The 17098-nt window shown below is 35.2% G+C and overlaps 1 protein-coding gene across 1 annotated transcript in view; it reads left to right on the forward strand.

The window, feature by feature from the left end:
* Positions 1-17098, forward strand: part of PLXDC2 (plexin domain containing 2) — a 402677-nt gene that overhangs the window by 357906 nt on the left and 27673 nt on the right. Inside the window, exon 13 of the mRNA XM_049777781.1 lies at positions 10176-10336. Within this exon, the coding sequence (XP_049633738.1) occupies positions 10176-10336 (161 nt within the window). The remainder of the gene's footprint in view (positions 1-10175; positions 10337-17098) is intronic.

Here is a 17098-nt window from a genome sequence, read left to right on the forward strand (position 1 = left end):
AAAAAAATGTGTCTGGGGTCACATAGTTTCTAAGAGTTGTTTTGAGCTCTGCGACCCAGTGCTCTGGTGTCAAAGCATAAACACTGGCATTGGGCCCAGAGATAGGAGTGGCCCAGAATTCACACAGATGACAATTGCCATTTTTTCTGTGATTCTCACTGCTTTAAAGCCACCTCTTTAAAACACAAACACAACAAACAGAAATTTATAGAGCACATATACCTACACATTTCCTCCCCTAGAGAACTGTATGCACCAACCATTATACCTAATGGGGAAATTATGTGGCTGTAAAGAATACTTTCATTTGAAGACACACACACACACACATATATATATATATATATATAAATATATATATATATATAGATCCATTTGCTATCTCCAAGAAGTTGATTAATCAATTCTTTGTTAGACTCCAAATTTTTCAAACTCAAGTGCCAAATTTTGAATTTGAGGTTACTCTATGTATTCAAAAGAATTTATTTATGGATAATAATTAAATTTTTTAAATGTTTACTTTTTTTTAAGAGGTAAACCTTAGAACCATGACAAGGCAGAGACTTGAGTTTTTCAAAAAGCAACTCACATGTCTTATTGCCTCTGATACCTCTTGAATCTGTGAATAAGTAATTAAACCCAAAAGGACTTAAGTGGTATATTTTCCAACTATGGAAAATCACTGTGGTTGCGCATGAGATTCAAGCTCACTTTTTCACTAGAAAAATATAGTTGCTGTTATTTCCTGTTTTATTCCTGTATGCTTGTAGGCTTCACTAAAATGGAGCCCATTTCCATGTATAGTTCCAAGAAAGCCTCACACTGACCCAGTATATTTATGCCATATATCTGAACTATAGCCATAGAATGTTCTAGGGTTCCATATAGCTATTTGGCTTGTACAAATGTCTGTCTTTCTGCCCTGTTAGGAGCACTGTGAAGAAGGTTCTCATTATGATGGGTTTGATAAAGAAATAAACAGTCATTGTACTCTTTACAGGTGTGTTTATAAGTAGCCTGTTTTAACATCACTGATTCCATTCTGGAAGACAAGGAATTTAAATGGTGAAGTATTGCTTGGCGTTGCTTGGTTCTGTATCCCCAACATGTTGTCAGCCTTGTTTGTGACTTTCTATGGTTGTTATGAATATGTTCATTAGGAAAATTCACTAGCACTTTTCGTCTGGTTTCAAATCTTGATTACTTAACCATGTCAAGGAATAGGCATGCAGTTAGAAAAGAAATCGTTCCCATGTAATCCTTCAACTTAATCTTTTGTCACTTTAAGTACTCAGTATGATTTTTGCAGATCATTTTATAGAGATTAGTTTTAGAGATTTTATTTTTCAAAAATAATTATTTTAGGGGCCAGAGCAGTAGCACAACAGTAGGGCATTTGCCTTGCATGCAGAACTCGGTTCTATCCTTTGGCATCCTATATGGTCCCCTAAGCCAGGAGCAATTTCTAAGCACATAGCCAGGTTCCTGAGCATAACCAGTATAGACCCAAAAAATGCTTTAAATGTAGAAGGCAGCATATAGAAAACTAATATTCAGAAAAGTTTAGAAGTTGGATCAGAGTGCAATAGTACAGTGGCTAAGGTGCTTGCCTTGAACTTTATGTGAGATCAATTCCTGGTCCCCATATAGTCCCCAAACTCACCATGAGGAATTTCCAAGTTCAGAGCCAGAGGTAAGTCCTGAATACCACCAGGTTTATTCCCCTCTCCAAAGAATAAAAATAAAAACTATGTTGGGGTTTAGGAAGGTCATAGATTTTGAAAATATTAGTGGCATAAAATGGATTATAATAAAAGAGGATAATAAACTAATTAAAGGACTTTTTTCTGATCTTAAGATAGATATGAGTACTCTTAGTCCTTTTCTGTAGATGCTTACATATATATAAAAAGGCAGCAGTGACTGAAGGAGCCTGACTATTGAGAATTATCTATAGTTCAGCCTTATTCAAATGAATCTATTTTACCCACTGATAACATACATGTTTTATTTAGCTTATTTTTTCCTATGATAAAAAGTAACACATCGTTTTATTTTTTTTAACTGTCATAACTTGGGGCTAGAGCAATAGCACGGAAGATGGTAGGGCATTTGCCTTGCATACAGCTGAACAAGATTGGATCCCTGACACCCCATAGGGTCCCCTGACCCTGCTAGGAATGATTCCTGAGTGCAGAGCCAGGAGTAAACTCTTGAGCACAGCCAGGTGTGTCCCTCCAAAAATTTTAAATAAAGTAAATTGTCATACCTAGTTAATCTCTTGGAGTCTAGAATATTTTTCCCTCAATGAAATTTCATAGCTTCCTACAGTAAAACAGGGTATGAGGGAGCCACTGGGTCAGATTCCACTGCCAGGTATTGCTTACACTGTCCAATATACACTTGCAGTGCTTGGTATGCCCTTTCCAATACCCTTTTCACAGTGCTTAATCAGATCACTCCTACAAAGACCAAATTGTGATTGTTGCAGAGATACTTATTGGGGATTAGGTTGAGCTTGTCTAATCATTCCCCCAAATCCTTATACGGCTGCTTAGTGATCAGTAACCCCCCCCCAAAAAAAAAAACAATGACACAGCAACTAAGAAATTGAAAGAGCCAAGAGAATCATGAAAAATAAGAAAAATGCAAAAAAATAACACTAGCAGAAGCTCTGAATAAAGTCAAGGGTCATGATCATAGGTCAAAGAAAGTAAAAAGAACGAAGAGAGAAAAATACATGCTATAAAATTAGATTAGTTCCAAGGAAAACTTTCAAAGAAAAGTCAATTTAGTTTAAAATTTCATCACTTGATTTTCTTTTGTCACATGCTTGAGCTTGTAAGTGGGTTAGATAATATACCACAGGGAGCTACATGTGCCATGGTGTGTTTTTCATCCAAAAGTGAAACACTGACATTTTAGGCATTCACAGTTGAACTTCATTCTGAAACTATGAAGAAGGAATGTTTTGATATAATCTCTGTAAAATTCATGAATTTTGAACAAATTTTCCTTAGACTTAGTCCAACCCTTATGCATTTTATTCCCCAAAGGCCATCAAGATATTGTGAAATTTATGGGGTATAGTGTTTTATTTTCTAGCCAAGAGAGAGTTACTTCCAAAGGGAATACAATTTCAGAATATTTCTATATTATTGGCAAGATTTAATATAGGTACAGATCATTTGAGCAACATAGAAATAATTTTAACATATTGAATAATTTTTTCTTTAAATCTAAAATATCAATACAAAATGCATGCAAAACCTAAAAATATTATTCACTGACCAAGTAGAAATACAAAATGCTACACTTTGCAAAAGCTGTTTCAAAATTTTTGCCTTCTTATCCCTTTTTTCTTCTTTTTTGTTATCAATGTTTTTTTATAAAATTATTTGGACATCAGCAAATCAAACACATTTACATGAGGTCCTATTTGCTAATATAAATTTAATGTCTTAAAATTATGTCTAGATTCAGCACTACACAAATAATGATAAAAATAGAATCTTTGCTAACATAATAACTGAAACACAAAAAATTACAGATTGCCTTGTTAGGTTTGACCATCTTCTCTGTGTCCAAATATTGATCTTCATATTATAATGTACTTAAAAAGCTAGGAACTTGCAGGATCAAATGAGAGTCTACTATCTCATTTTTTTTCTGCATGAAAATAAAAGTCAGCTTCATTTCTCTGAAATAATCACATATCCTCATAGCTGAGGTGGGAAATTTGATGGCACAGACTGACTGGTGAGATGATACAAAACAGCTGGGTCAGAGAGAATTTAGAGTCTGTGATGATTTTCCAGGATTCTTTTGTGTTTTAGAAGATTTAAAAAAATAAAATAAAATAAGTTTTCTTCAACAGAATTTAAAAAAGGACTGATTTTTATAGGGTTTTAAATATATATGCAGGTATTTCTATCTTTTACGTTGCTGTTGCCTGTAGAGGTTTTTACTGTTCTTTATCATTAACTGATCTTGTTTGAGTTTATGTGAATTTTCCAAAACTAAGTCAAGAAATGAGTGGGAGTTTGTTTGCGTGAGAAGGCTGTTCATGGCTGACATGAAGGGAAAAAGTGTTGATATTTTTAAGAACAGAATGGGAATTTTGATCTTCAGATTAGATTCCTCCTGACCTTTTGGAATTATTTCCTCAACTCCTTCTAGCCTTTTATGAACTTAAGAAGTACAAGTCAGAACCAGGCCCCGAGTTTCTTTCACCAGCCAATTTCTGAGAACAGTCAGTGGAAACAGAGGAATGAATGATAACAAGAGTGATGCTTTAGGTATTGTCTTTTCTGAAGAGGTGAAACCAATTTATCTGAACAATCTACCCTTGAGGTGAATGAGGAAAATTTCAATTATGGAAATTACTAGCACTTGCTTGTACTTTTTAAATTTCAATTTTGCTTTTGAGGTGCTCTTCATTTGGAAAGCAGGCATTATGTTTGCAGATTCTATCAGGGGGACAACCCTCTGCCATTAAACTGTGCAGGGATATTCAACTAAAACTAAACAGTGAGAGAATTGGAAATCAGAGCACATAGTGGACTGATCGCTTCATCTCCAGACTTAGCAACCATTAATACCTTAATGCCTGTTCATAGATAAAGCTGCTAAAATAGATATGCAGAAAACTGGCTTAAATAAGATAATCACAGAGAAAACACATATATCAGATATATATATATATATATATATATATATATATATATGCCATTTCATTCAGATAACCACTCCACATTTGGAATTGGTATACCTTGGGGTACCAGGATTCCTCTGTAATATTTTATAATTACATTTTTGCTTTTCTATTTGAGTAGTGTGTTCTAAATATGCAAAAACCTAAAGTCATATGCATAGCTATAGATCCTACATATTTTAATCTACTGATTAGTAATATTTTGAGAATCCCAAAATACTTTTACTTAAAATCATTGTACAAATGTGTCATAAAATGTTAATTGATGGATAATGAGCCGAACTCCTTACTAAAGTTCATTAGACACAAAATGGTGTCTTACCATCCTGCTTGAGTACAAGGAAGGTAGGAGTTTGAAGGAAAATAATACATCGAAACATTCTGAGGAAAAAAAATAAGTGCAAAAGAACCAGTTATATAGCAATTTAAAGGCAATGAGTGAAGTTCATGGGAAAAGCTCAAGCTTACTTTATATTCTGAAGTTTGGCAGCAAATGCCTTATTAAAGAGAATATTACTGATGAGACTTTCATTGTACAAAACATGTCTCTTGCTCTTCAACCCTTCCTGGGAAGGATTATCTCTTGCCCCCTGCCATAAGGTTAGTGTTAGCATTGACTTGTATGGAATACACGGTTCTCAGAGCAGTACTTGATGGCAGTTACTATTATTGGCTACCTGGTATAAAGGAGTAACTAACAGACAGATGAAAAGATGGGTTATAACTTCATTTTATTCTTAATATAGAAGTGGTCATTCCAACAGTTGTTGCCCATTTTCAAGAGCATTAATTTTTGTGTCTTTTGCCCACTCACTTTCTCTCCTTTCTCCATTTCCACTGTCCATCTTAGATTTTAGTGTGTCTGATGGCATTTAGTGTGTCTAGTGGCATAAATCTTTCTTCCAATAAGTGATAGGATGAACACAAACTCTACCCATTTGAAGGCACAGTGTTAAGTGCTTACTCATTTTGTAAGTTAATTTCTTATTTTTAAAATTAAAAAATATACTTCAGGGCTGTTTGCCAAATAACTAAGCACATAAGAGGAATTAGCACTCTACACAGTTTAGTGTTAATTGAAGGGTTATTGATCTCAGATGCAGAGTATATACACAGAGGTAGTCCCAGTTCACCTCAAGAGCTTTACAGTCGTACCACTTTTTCTTAATTTCTCCATGCCTTGCCTTGCTTCACTTATGAAATGAGAATAATATTAACCCTTGCCTTTTTAGTAGTGGGCATGCTACTTGTCGAGCAAGGCATATGTGTTCATTAATTGTTAATGAATTCTTGAAATAGTTTACTATGAAAAGTGTGCATAAAATAAAACACCATCTAAAGTACATGGTTCAATGCTGTTAGAAACACATAAGATAGCGCAGCCATCATTCCCATCTTATCTATATAGCTCTGTTAATAACTTGTCAAATGCAACATCTGTATCTATTAAATGCAAATGTCTTATTCTCCCCTCTCTCCCAGTCTCTGGAAGCCCCATTCTAGTTTCTGTTTCTTATTTGCACTACTCTTAGTTTATAAAAGTAAAATAGTACAGTATTTGTCTTTTTATCGTTTCTTATTTCACTTCTCAAAATCTTGATTTCATCAATGTTGCAAAACATGTCAAGTGGCTTTCTGTGAAGGTTAACTAAACAGATGGGACTATATTAAGCTGAGAAGCTTCTGCACTATTTCAAAGGAAATAGTGCCTAGGATACAACAGCCACCCACAGAATGGGAGAAACTATTTACCCAATACCCATCAGACAAGGGGTTAATTAATATTTAAGATATACAAGGTACTGACAGAACTTAACAAGAAAAAATATATCCCCATCCAAAATGGGAAGAAAAAATGAACAATTTCTCAAAAAAGTAATAATCAGTTTTTCTTTGTAAAAACCAACATTTTATAGGGATTTTTGCTTACTTATTTATCTGAATAATTGACATTAGGTTTACCTTCACATTTTAATTAGTATGAATAATCTACTATAAACATGTAAGACCTTGATTTAAATTACTGAGTACATAAACAATGTGGAACTACTGGACCATGTGGTTATACTATCATAACTTGTTTTCTTTGCAGAACACTATACTATTTTCAAAGTGGCCAGATATTTGTTTTCTTTCTTTTGTTTTGAGACCATATGCAGCAGGTACCCAGGGCTTTTTTCTGGTTCAGCCGGCAGGGATCACTACTAATGGCCAGATATTTTATATCCGGCCAATACTATATAATGTTTCCATTTTTTCTATGTCAATTGCTAATGTAGTTATATTTTGTTTTTTTATTTTTTATTTTTAATATGATAACAATAATGCAAAGAAAGAGGACAAGGTAAAGTTACAGTGGAAGGACAATCACCCATAAACAGAGTTCTCAGAAGAAATCCCCTTGCTGACGCTTAAATTTTGAACTTACAGTCAAAGAACATTAAGAAAAATAAAACAGAAACCCCATGTACAATCTACTTTGTTCACAATGTCCCCAGAATGTAGTACATATAAATTTTGCTTAGCAGGTACACAAAGCCATATTAAGGCCATGAAATATGTGACTCCTTAACAATAAAGAAGGCCATGTGTATTTTTTTTTTACATTTTCATGCACATGCATATTAGTTTAAGTTAACATCAAAAGTTTAAGTGTTTTTTTTAAGATTTAGAGTCAAAGGAGCACAGTAAAAACGGTGTTAGAGTGGCAAATATTGTTTGCATAGGCCCACCAAAATATGGGGGACATGGAAAAGGAAAAGCCTTGGCCTAAATACAAGGAGACCCTACCCCTGAAGTTTCCTGGCATATGACCAACTCTAGGCTCCAGGCAAACTAGTTGGTTCAATCCAAGTCATTGTCTGTAGTGCCAATACAGGTTTATTTTTTATGCAGTCTCTATTGTTGGCATCAGGTTTCTGTATTAATGATCCTGAAATCTGCATATCCTGTAGTTATGTTCTATTTATTATAGTAGTACATATACATTTTCTTTTATTTTGGGGCACACCCATCAGTGCTCAGGAATTAATCAGGAATCCTTCTGCTGAATCTGCACTGAGCAATTTGCACTCAAGGGAACCCAAATGGGAGACCAGGGCTTGAAACTCAGGTCAGTGGTGTGCAGTCCAAATTCTACCTGCTGTATTCATCACTCTGGTTCCATTTAATAGTAAAATTTTTAAAGGCCATGACATTATCTCATTGTGATTTTTGGCAATAGCTTCAAAGTTACATTGAATATCTTTTTATGTATTATTGGCTAATTGTATCATCTTGGGAAAAATATATGTGCAATTCTTGACCACTTTTTGAGCCAGATACTGTTGCGATTTTTTAAATTTTCTTCATTCTCTTTTCTTTATGCTCTCATTTGCTTATTCTTTCATCTACCTTCTCAAATTTAAATTTGAACTTCTCTATTAAAATTTTATTCTAATTGTACATTTTCTGTTTTAGAATTTATTTATGGTTTATAAATATGCACCACCTCCTTATAGATGATTTCCATTTTCTTCAAGCATTGTTTTCTTGATTCTCCTTGCATCATCTTTAGTTCTTTGAACATTCGTAATAGAGTCTAGTTTATTTTGTCATCAGTTCTTTTTTACAGGGACAATTTCTGCTGATTTATTTTTCCTCTTTGAATAATCTATGATTTCCTGTTTCTTAGCACCTCTTGTGATTTTTTTTCAAAATGGGTCATTCTATCCTAAGAACATGTAACTCTGGAAATTGAATCATTGCTGTTCTGTTAAATATTGACTATCAAAGGGAGAAAAAGAGAAAAATGTAAGGGGGGGACTTTTTGAACTTCTGTGGGGTTGCAGGTGTGCAAAGATGAGGAGAGATAACACAACACTGGCTTCATGGTGCTTGTGATTTCTGTGATCAGGAAACCAGTCACTGATCACAACACAGGATTCCCAATATGTGGAAGTCAAGGTGCATTTTCCTACACTGATAACTACTAGATGCTATAGAAAGTAGAGCATAGTTAAAGAGTGAAAGATGGGTTAGGAGGGAAGCTATCACTCTGTTAAGAGCTGGAATTTACATCATTCAACCAGTTTACAGCCCAAGGACAAGCCTTTAAGTTGACAGTCTCTGGGAGTTTTCTTTGTACTAGTATAGTTAAGCTAAACAGGTTCTGATAGCATACTGGTAAGTTTTTAGGTCCCTGACATTTCTCCTATGCCATCTTTCCATATTACTCTATAAATTATTTTAATATGAATAATTGTTGTAGCTTGATAGTTTTTTATTAATAATTTCCTGGTATAGAATAGAATACTTAATGATTTTAAACTTGATTTTATTTTGGAGGATTATAACCACAAACTATGGTCTTATGTAAAGAGTTATATAAGCATCCTCAATCAAAAGATGAATGGAAAGAATTGGAACTTTATGTTTTATTTCTTTGAAGTTTTGTTACTTAGGACTGAGCTGTACAGTGGTAGGCAGTCATGTTTATATTTTAAAGAAAGGTTTTTAATTAAATAAATAAATTTATGTTTGCTAAATATGGTTAAAAATGAAATAGAACATGTGAAAAATATTTAAAAGAGAGACCAATTGTAGAAGTGTCCAAGATGTAAATTGTTAGCAAAGCATTGAGAATCACCATTGTAGAATGTCTGAGTCTTAAATTTTTTCTAGTGACTCAAAAATGTATCTCTAAGATACAGTTACCTGTTGCACATAATTTTGGAAGATTTCTCTGAAATGCCTGGATTGCTATCAAAGACTACAGAATTTAAGAACAAGAAAAAAATTTGCAGATTAGTTTTGGGGGGAATGATTGACTTTAATTTAATTCCTCCTTTACTGAACTCTGAAAATGGGTATTAAATTGAAAAGCATCTTCATAAAAGTTAGATGAAATGACTTTGGTCTGTACCATACTGGAATATTTTTATATGCTGCTTATTCCCTTCAGATAATGATGAAACTATTTGAGCATCATTTAGCATCCATCTGTTACACTTTCTCAAAGCATTTCAGTTTCAAACAGATCTTTTAAAATTGCTGTGAACTCAAGTACAAACTTAAATGAAAGTGTCTATGAAAATTCCTCCCTACCTAAAAAGTAATCAATTTTCCTAGAGTTTCCAGTGGCTTAATGAGAAAAAAAAAATCAAAGTTAAATGTATTGTGTGTTTAATTAAAGACTTAGATTCTCTACAGTATTTTTAGAATAAAAGCTATTAATTTGTTTATTGAACTATAAATTAGAATCCAATTGGAATTGTAATTTGAATCATTAGTAGTATGGATTTTTTTTTATCTCCCAATTAAAAAGAGCATCGAACTTCCAACATTGGTTTCCTGGAAGAGAAGAATTGAACAGTATCTCCAAACCAAATAAATCCAAATAAACTTTTTAAAGTAATAGTAAAATTTTCTTTGAGTGGAATGCAAGAATGAATTTTCCTGATGGCTTGTGTCATGTTTTCAGCCTCTACAGATGACAGTGCAGCTGAAAAGAAAGGGGGAGCCCTACATGCGGGCCTCATCGTTGGAATTCTCATCTTGGTCCTCATCATAGTGGCAGCCATACTTGTGACAGTATATATGTATCACCATCCAACCTCTGCAGCCAGCATCTTCTTCATTGAGGTAAGCGTCAAGTAGAACCCTGAGAAACCACACCCACTAATTACCTCTATCTGTAGATGAGTCTCTTGATATGAGTTTACCTTTAGGCCACTGTAGCCTGACCAATTTCCATATATGCAAGAGCACAGGCTTACACAGCTATATCTAGAGAAAGATCACTTTCAGGCATCACATTCAGTTAACCTTATCTGAAGAGCTTTGAAAGGAAAGGTCTATCTTGGACATATCTGATGAGAAATAGAAATGGGAATTGTATGACTGTTATACGAAGCATGTAAGCAGGCTGTTCTGCTGATCCCTAGATGAATATCAGCCTAGGCTGGAGGCTGACAGACTTAGCTGTAATCAATTCATCAATAAATACAAACTGAAATTGGTTACGTGATGGGGTGTGGTGGGTGTGGCTGCTTCCAAAATGCTCACCAAAAATACCTTTGGAAAAAATAATCACTCTCACTGTGGAATTACAGCTACTGCATTTAGATAATGAAATGTGTGTGTATTTTGCTCAGCATTTTGTGTTATGTGTGTATCTGTAAACACTGTGTTGGATTGGTCCAGTGCTTTCCTGCATGGAATATAGGCTTTAGTGCCAGTGCCTCTGAGCAATCAGATAAGCAACTTGGGTGCTGTGGGGAAAGGTGCAGAGCCAAGTCCTGGCAGCCAGAAGGCTTGAACTAGCAATTCTAGGGAACACAGGATCTGGTAGATAGGACCAGGTCAGTCCCTCCTCTTAGATGACTGGAGGCTTTCTTAGTCCAGCTTTCACTCCAGTATCTCTTTAGGGCCAATTCTCCAGAACCAAGTGATTGCTAGTGTTGAAGGAAAATCTCCCCTGCTGAGTTTCAAAGTGTGTCTGGTTGAAATCTTTCCAGTTAACTGGGTGATAGACTAGAATGGTGCCTTCATGTTTGGTTCATTGAGGGTGAAATTATAATGCCTTTTACGCAAAAATAACTTTTGTCCCCTGAAAAAGGGAACATGAGGCAAATCCATTATCTAAGGCTCAGTATCCCCTGTGGTTCTCCACAATTCATAATAAAGTGCAGTAATAAACTCTGCAGGTGACACATTCAAGGCCTGGATTTTGTCCATCATTTCAGTTTTCATTCCTTGTCTCTTTAAGCTGGAGCTGGCAATACCACTAAATCTTATTGTTGCTGTGTTCTAAGAACATGCTCTCAAGTCTTTGTGCCCAGAAGATTTTGTTTCCTCTCCAGGGAAGAACTTCCCTTTCGTCTCAGTCTTCATTATCAGGACTCAAGGAACCTTTGGGGTCATAGTCCATAAGCTATCCTAGACCAACTCTCTATTTAGGGTCTGAAAATAATTTCTCTTTCCCCGCTGACAGTTTCTACCTCTAGTGATATGCCTGAACCCTTCTTGGTCTCATACTTTGTCTTGCATTAGAGTCAAAAAGTTTACTTGATTTACAGCACTCTACCAATTTATAAATTACTAGTTACTCTCTTATTTTCTGGATTTTAATAGATGCCTTTCCATTTCAAACTGTTTTGGAATTTTACAGATTCTAAAAAAAAATCTCATTTAATATCATAATAACCAAGAAATTTAAAAAGCTATCATTAGGGGCCAGGCAGTTGTGCTAGCCTTAAGGCAGCTGCCTTGTAAACACTAACCTAGGACAGACTGGTCCGATCCTCTGGCGTCCCATATGGTCCTCAAGCCAGGAGCAATTTCTGAGCTAATAGCTAGGAGTAACCCCTGAGCATCACTGGATGTGGCCCAAAACCAAAAAAAAAAAAAAAAAATTAAGTTGTGTTAATATGCTAGATTTTCATGAAAATCTTTAACAAGGGCACAAAGACATTCCTCAGAGAGCTAACAAGGACAAATAAAAAAGGCTTCCACGCACTACTAAGAGAACTGATCTTTCTCAAGACTGAACTACTTACCTCTGTGCAGTTTCTCTTTGGGGCTGTGGAAAAGAAGAGAATGTCTGATGAAGGCCATGACAGCAGGAAAGGGTGAAACATGCCAGAGTAGCAACCCCTGTACAAGTAAACAGTGAGAAGAGTGGAATGAAAGCTGTTTTATTTTCACATTTTTTTAAAAATCAACCCCCTTTTTTTTTGGGGGGGTCGTCACACCCAGCAGTACTCGGGTTACTCCTGGCTCTGCTCAAAAATTACTCCTGGCAGGGATGGGGGACCATCTGTGATGCCAGAATTCGAACCAATGTCGGACTTGGGTCAGCTGCTTGCAAGGCAAACACCCTACCACTATGCTATCTCTCCGGCCCCATCAATCCTGGTTTATCCTCAGATGCTAATTTTTCGTGTGTGTAGATGTGTGAATTTGTGGGTATCCATTACATATATAGCATATTTATAGATGATTAATCTGTTTTAGCAATAAACTAATCTTGTGACCTTATAACAACCAAAGAAGAGCCTAAATGTTGGAAAGGATGAATGACTGGCCCCAGGTAGAGGAGTTCCATTCAAGGAAGACCTGTGGCCTCTCTGTTCTCAAGGGGTGCCACTCTGTTCCAAGGGCACCCCAAAGCTGCCCATTTTTCTTGCTGCCATTTTTCCTCCCCATTATGTCCCTTGCCAGTTTCTGTTTCAGTCACTCACCTTCCGACATTCCACTATCAGCCTAGAGCCCCTCTGGGCTGGCCAGCACATTAATTATGAAGACAATGATCATGGTGTTATTATTTTTAAAGCTGGACCCTATTTGAAAAACCAAAACAAAGACTAGGGATGACTGTAGAGTCAGTGACGATGCCAAACAATTCCATTTCTGGGAGGTTTTCAATTGCTAGTTAAATAAGCATAATGGGTGTGTAAAGCATATCAACAGCACTTAAGTTATTTTTATTTTCTGTTTCATGTTAACTGCAGTCTACATTTTAAATGAAATCAGTATACTTTTTAATTAGAAAGACAATAAATACCTAATTGTTGATTATAGAAATGAATGTTTCTATATGGAATGTAAATATACCGATGATTTATCTGTAATCAACAATTTTATAATGAAATTATAGAAATTATTTTAATGATTATATGTTTATGAAAATATATGATATAAATTTATATTATATGTGAATAATTTTTCCATATAAATTATGCAGAACTCTAAAAAGAAAGGAAAAGTAAAGTCATGTATCATGCCAATATACAGAAGCAGTTATTGATTAGAGTTTTGAAGTGATTTGAGCCACAGTCAGTGGCATTTAGGGGTTATTTCTGTCTCTGGCTCTCAGAAATTACTCCTGGAAGACTCAGGGGACCATATGGGATGCCAAAGATGGAACCCAAATCGGCTGCATGAAAGGCAAATATCCTACCTACTCACTTTTACTTTGGCCCATAAATTGTTTTGTTTTGGAAGCACATGGAGTATTGTCTAGGAATTACTCCTGGTGGTGCTCTGGGAACCATATGTGATGCTGTAGATAAAACATGGGGTTAGTTGCTTGCAAGGCCAGCACCCCCTGCCTAATATACCCCTTAACCTCTCGATCCTTAAAAATAATACATTTTGTTTTACATTTTGACTTTCTAAATGCTTATTTTGATGTTTGCCCAATAATATGAGTTTTCTAAAAGAAAATTCCTTTGAAAGCACATTTCTCTACGTTATGCTGCACTCTTCATAAACATCCTTTCTCATGACTATCTACTGTTCCATTCATTGTGTGTTCTCTAGCTTTTTATTGGTTGCCTCCTACATTGACTAATGGCAATTCTTAATTCAGACACCACCAAGAACTTGGCATGCACCTACAGATCAAAAGAAACCCTGATTTCACTTAATACAAGACTGTGTTTATTTCTTTCTGCTGAAACGGAGCACATTGGACCTAATCCCTTAACCAAAACAAAAGCTCTGGAGCTTTGAAGTTTAGTCTCAAAAAGTTAAAGTTAAGGTGTCACCTGACTCCTGACTCCTGACTCCTCACATCATCCCCACCTCTACTCCAATCCCAGCTTTGACTATGATACCCCTTGACTCCTTGTAAAGCCCCTATTGATAATCTAGGACAATCCCCCCATTTTAAGGTCCTTGATTTAATCATACCTGAACATATCTCTTCTACTATCTGAAGTGTGGGCAGATTTGGGTAAATAGGGCATGAATATCCCTGGTAGGTCATTACTCTGCCTATCACAGACTGTATCAAATACAGAATGTGTCCTACCCAGCCCATTAAACTTCAATACTCCTTTAACCATAAAGCATATTCCAGTCTCAGTGATATAAAAATGTGATTCAGTGAGTATCATAGTGGAAAACCAGCTGCATTAAATTTCCAGAGAAATTAATTCCTGTGCTAGATAGACATTGTGTGTACTGAGAGGGAAATTAATGACTTTGCCCTCGAGTACATGTAGCAGAACTCATGAACCCATTGTATTACAGAACACTGGGACTCTCATTTGGGGCTACAATAATGAGTCCTGTTATAAAGATAATAATGGTTTTGTGGACGTTTATTAGACTCACTTGTGGAATATATGCATACTACCTCATTTGCTCCTCCTGAAAGGTCCTGAGATGATCTCTGTGTTGTGGTAGAGAATGCTCAGAAACAAAATGTGAGGCGTATGCATCATGCCTTTAGTTATTGGAGGACAACATTGGTGGTGGGAATGCTCTTGATTCAATGTCACTATGTACCTAAAATATTCCTGTGAAAGATTTGTAGTCTTCTTTGGTCAAAATAAAATTTTTAAAAATAAACACTATAGGGTACAAAAATAATTACCCAAGGCTGTACAATTTATAAAGCCATTCTCATTATTGTCTATTGTCTATAAAATTTTATCTATTTTAGAGGTAATGATAATGTCAGTCCATATTACTAGTGTGTTTTTCTCTTGTAGGAAATATACATTTTGTTTCTATAAACTATTTTCCTCACACAATGCATTTCCATAGGCCTTTTAAAATGTATTTTTGTAGAATAGTAGGAAAATAGAATAGTATGAGAATAAAATACAGAAATGCATCCACTCATGGACTGCTTTGTAAATGTGATTCAAAGCAATGAAATAACTAAAATCCAGAGAATGTTAGCTGAACTTTAGGATGATTTGATAATCATTTGATGATCAACCCAGTCATTGTACAGAATTGGGTCTTTTCACCCTATATCTTAATATCTAGGTTCATGCACAAAGGGATTCTTTCTTTTAGGAATCTTTTTCTTTTTTTATAAACATTTTTGTCCACATGTGGATGGCACTCATGGCTTGCTCCTGACCCTCTGCTCAGGGATCACTTGAGATCACTTGAATGTGATACTAGAAATTGAATGCAGTTTTGGTCCACCTGTACTGAGGGTGCCCCACCTGTTATACTCTTGGCCTCTCTTAGAAGTCAATCTTTACTCAAAGTAAAACATCCCTTTTTTCATTAACCTAACTTCAATGTTTCTTTAACATTCTCTTTAAAATTTTCACTGAGCTTTATCTGTGGCTTTTATTTTGTATTCACTTGCTTGGTTTTTCATGGTCATTTCTAAGATACCTAATTGGAACCAAAATACATTATTATTCTACAAGAATGGCTAATAGCCCTTAAAATATTGTAAGACACAAAATTGTAGAAAACAATTTTTCACATAGTCCATATTTTTATTAGATTGTGATAAAACTAATTTCTCATTGGAAGATTTACACATCTTAGGTTCTCCATCAAGTTTAGTATTTGCTAAACATTTTTAGGCATAGATTCTGTGACACATTGTTAATTTCAATGTCAAGCAATAGATTACAGAAATAAATGTTGTTCCTATTGAATACATCACATTTTCATTTATGATTTTTAATAAATTACATAAAGTACAATCTAATAGAATGTCAGAGAAATATAAAGTGGCAGTTAAATAAAAAATCATTCTATGATAGAGCTCTGTGTTGACTCTCAGCAAATTGTAGTCAAAAAATTCATGTTTTGCACTATCCTCAATTTTTCTTAATATAATAATCAATACCTGCTATTTAAAATTTAATTACATACATAATTTTATAATAAAAATGAAGATAAAGACCTTAATATGATGATCAATGTTATATAAAATATATTATTTGAGTATTCTATTTTCTTAGTTAATAGAAAAGTGAAAAATAATAATACTTAATCCTGTTTTGATGCAGCACATTTTTATTCACACATCTTTAGGGAGGGAGACTGGGGAGAAAATGAGCTCAAGGGTGAGGAGCACATGTTTTGTAGAGACCTGACTAATCCCTGTACTGTGTGTTCCTGGCCCACTCCAACTGTCTGGTGTAGCTCTGGTTGCCCTTAGTACCCTTAGGCCTGAGCATTGAATTATCCAGCCTTTTATGCCAAGTGTTTCACAATGACACTTGGACCTGTTTGGGGTCGACCTCAAAATTAACTATAAAAAGGCATCAGAAAATAATCCATGTAAGAGTCTCATTTAATGATGGCTGGTCAAGAAAAGAAGCACAAATGCTAGGAAGATGTATCTGTTTACAGCTAAATTTTATTCTCACCCCAAATTGGGGAAAATACAGGTGTAGAGCTATGCTGTAGGTATATATATATATAGATATAGATAAAGGTATAGATATAGATATATAGATATATTTGGCATGAGGGAAATTTTTTTTCATTAGGTTATTTTGGGAGTGGGGGGACATATCAGCTATACTCCAGAGAAAATAGCACAAGGCCTGAACTCAGCCTATGGCCTTCTCTGGCCCTGGTGGGACCTTCCCTTCTACCAAGTTGCCTCTGTGAGACCCCAGATGGACCAAT

The sequence above is a fragment of the Suncus etruscus genome, chromosome 7 (assembly GCF_024139225.1).
Source record: "Suncus etruscus isolate mSunEtr1 chromosome 7, mSunEtr1.pri.cur, whole genome shotgun sequence".
In the NCBI taxonomy this organism is placed as follows: Eukaryota; Metazoa; Chordata; class Mammalia; order Eulipotyphla; family Soricidae; genus Suncus; species Suncus etruscus.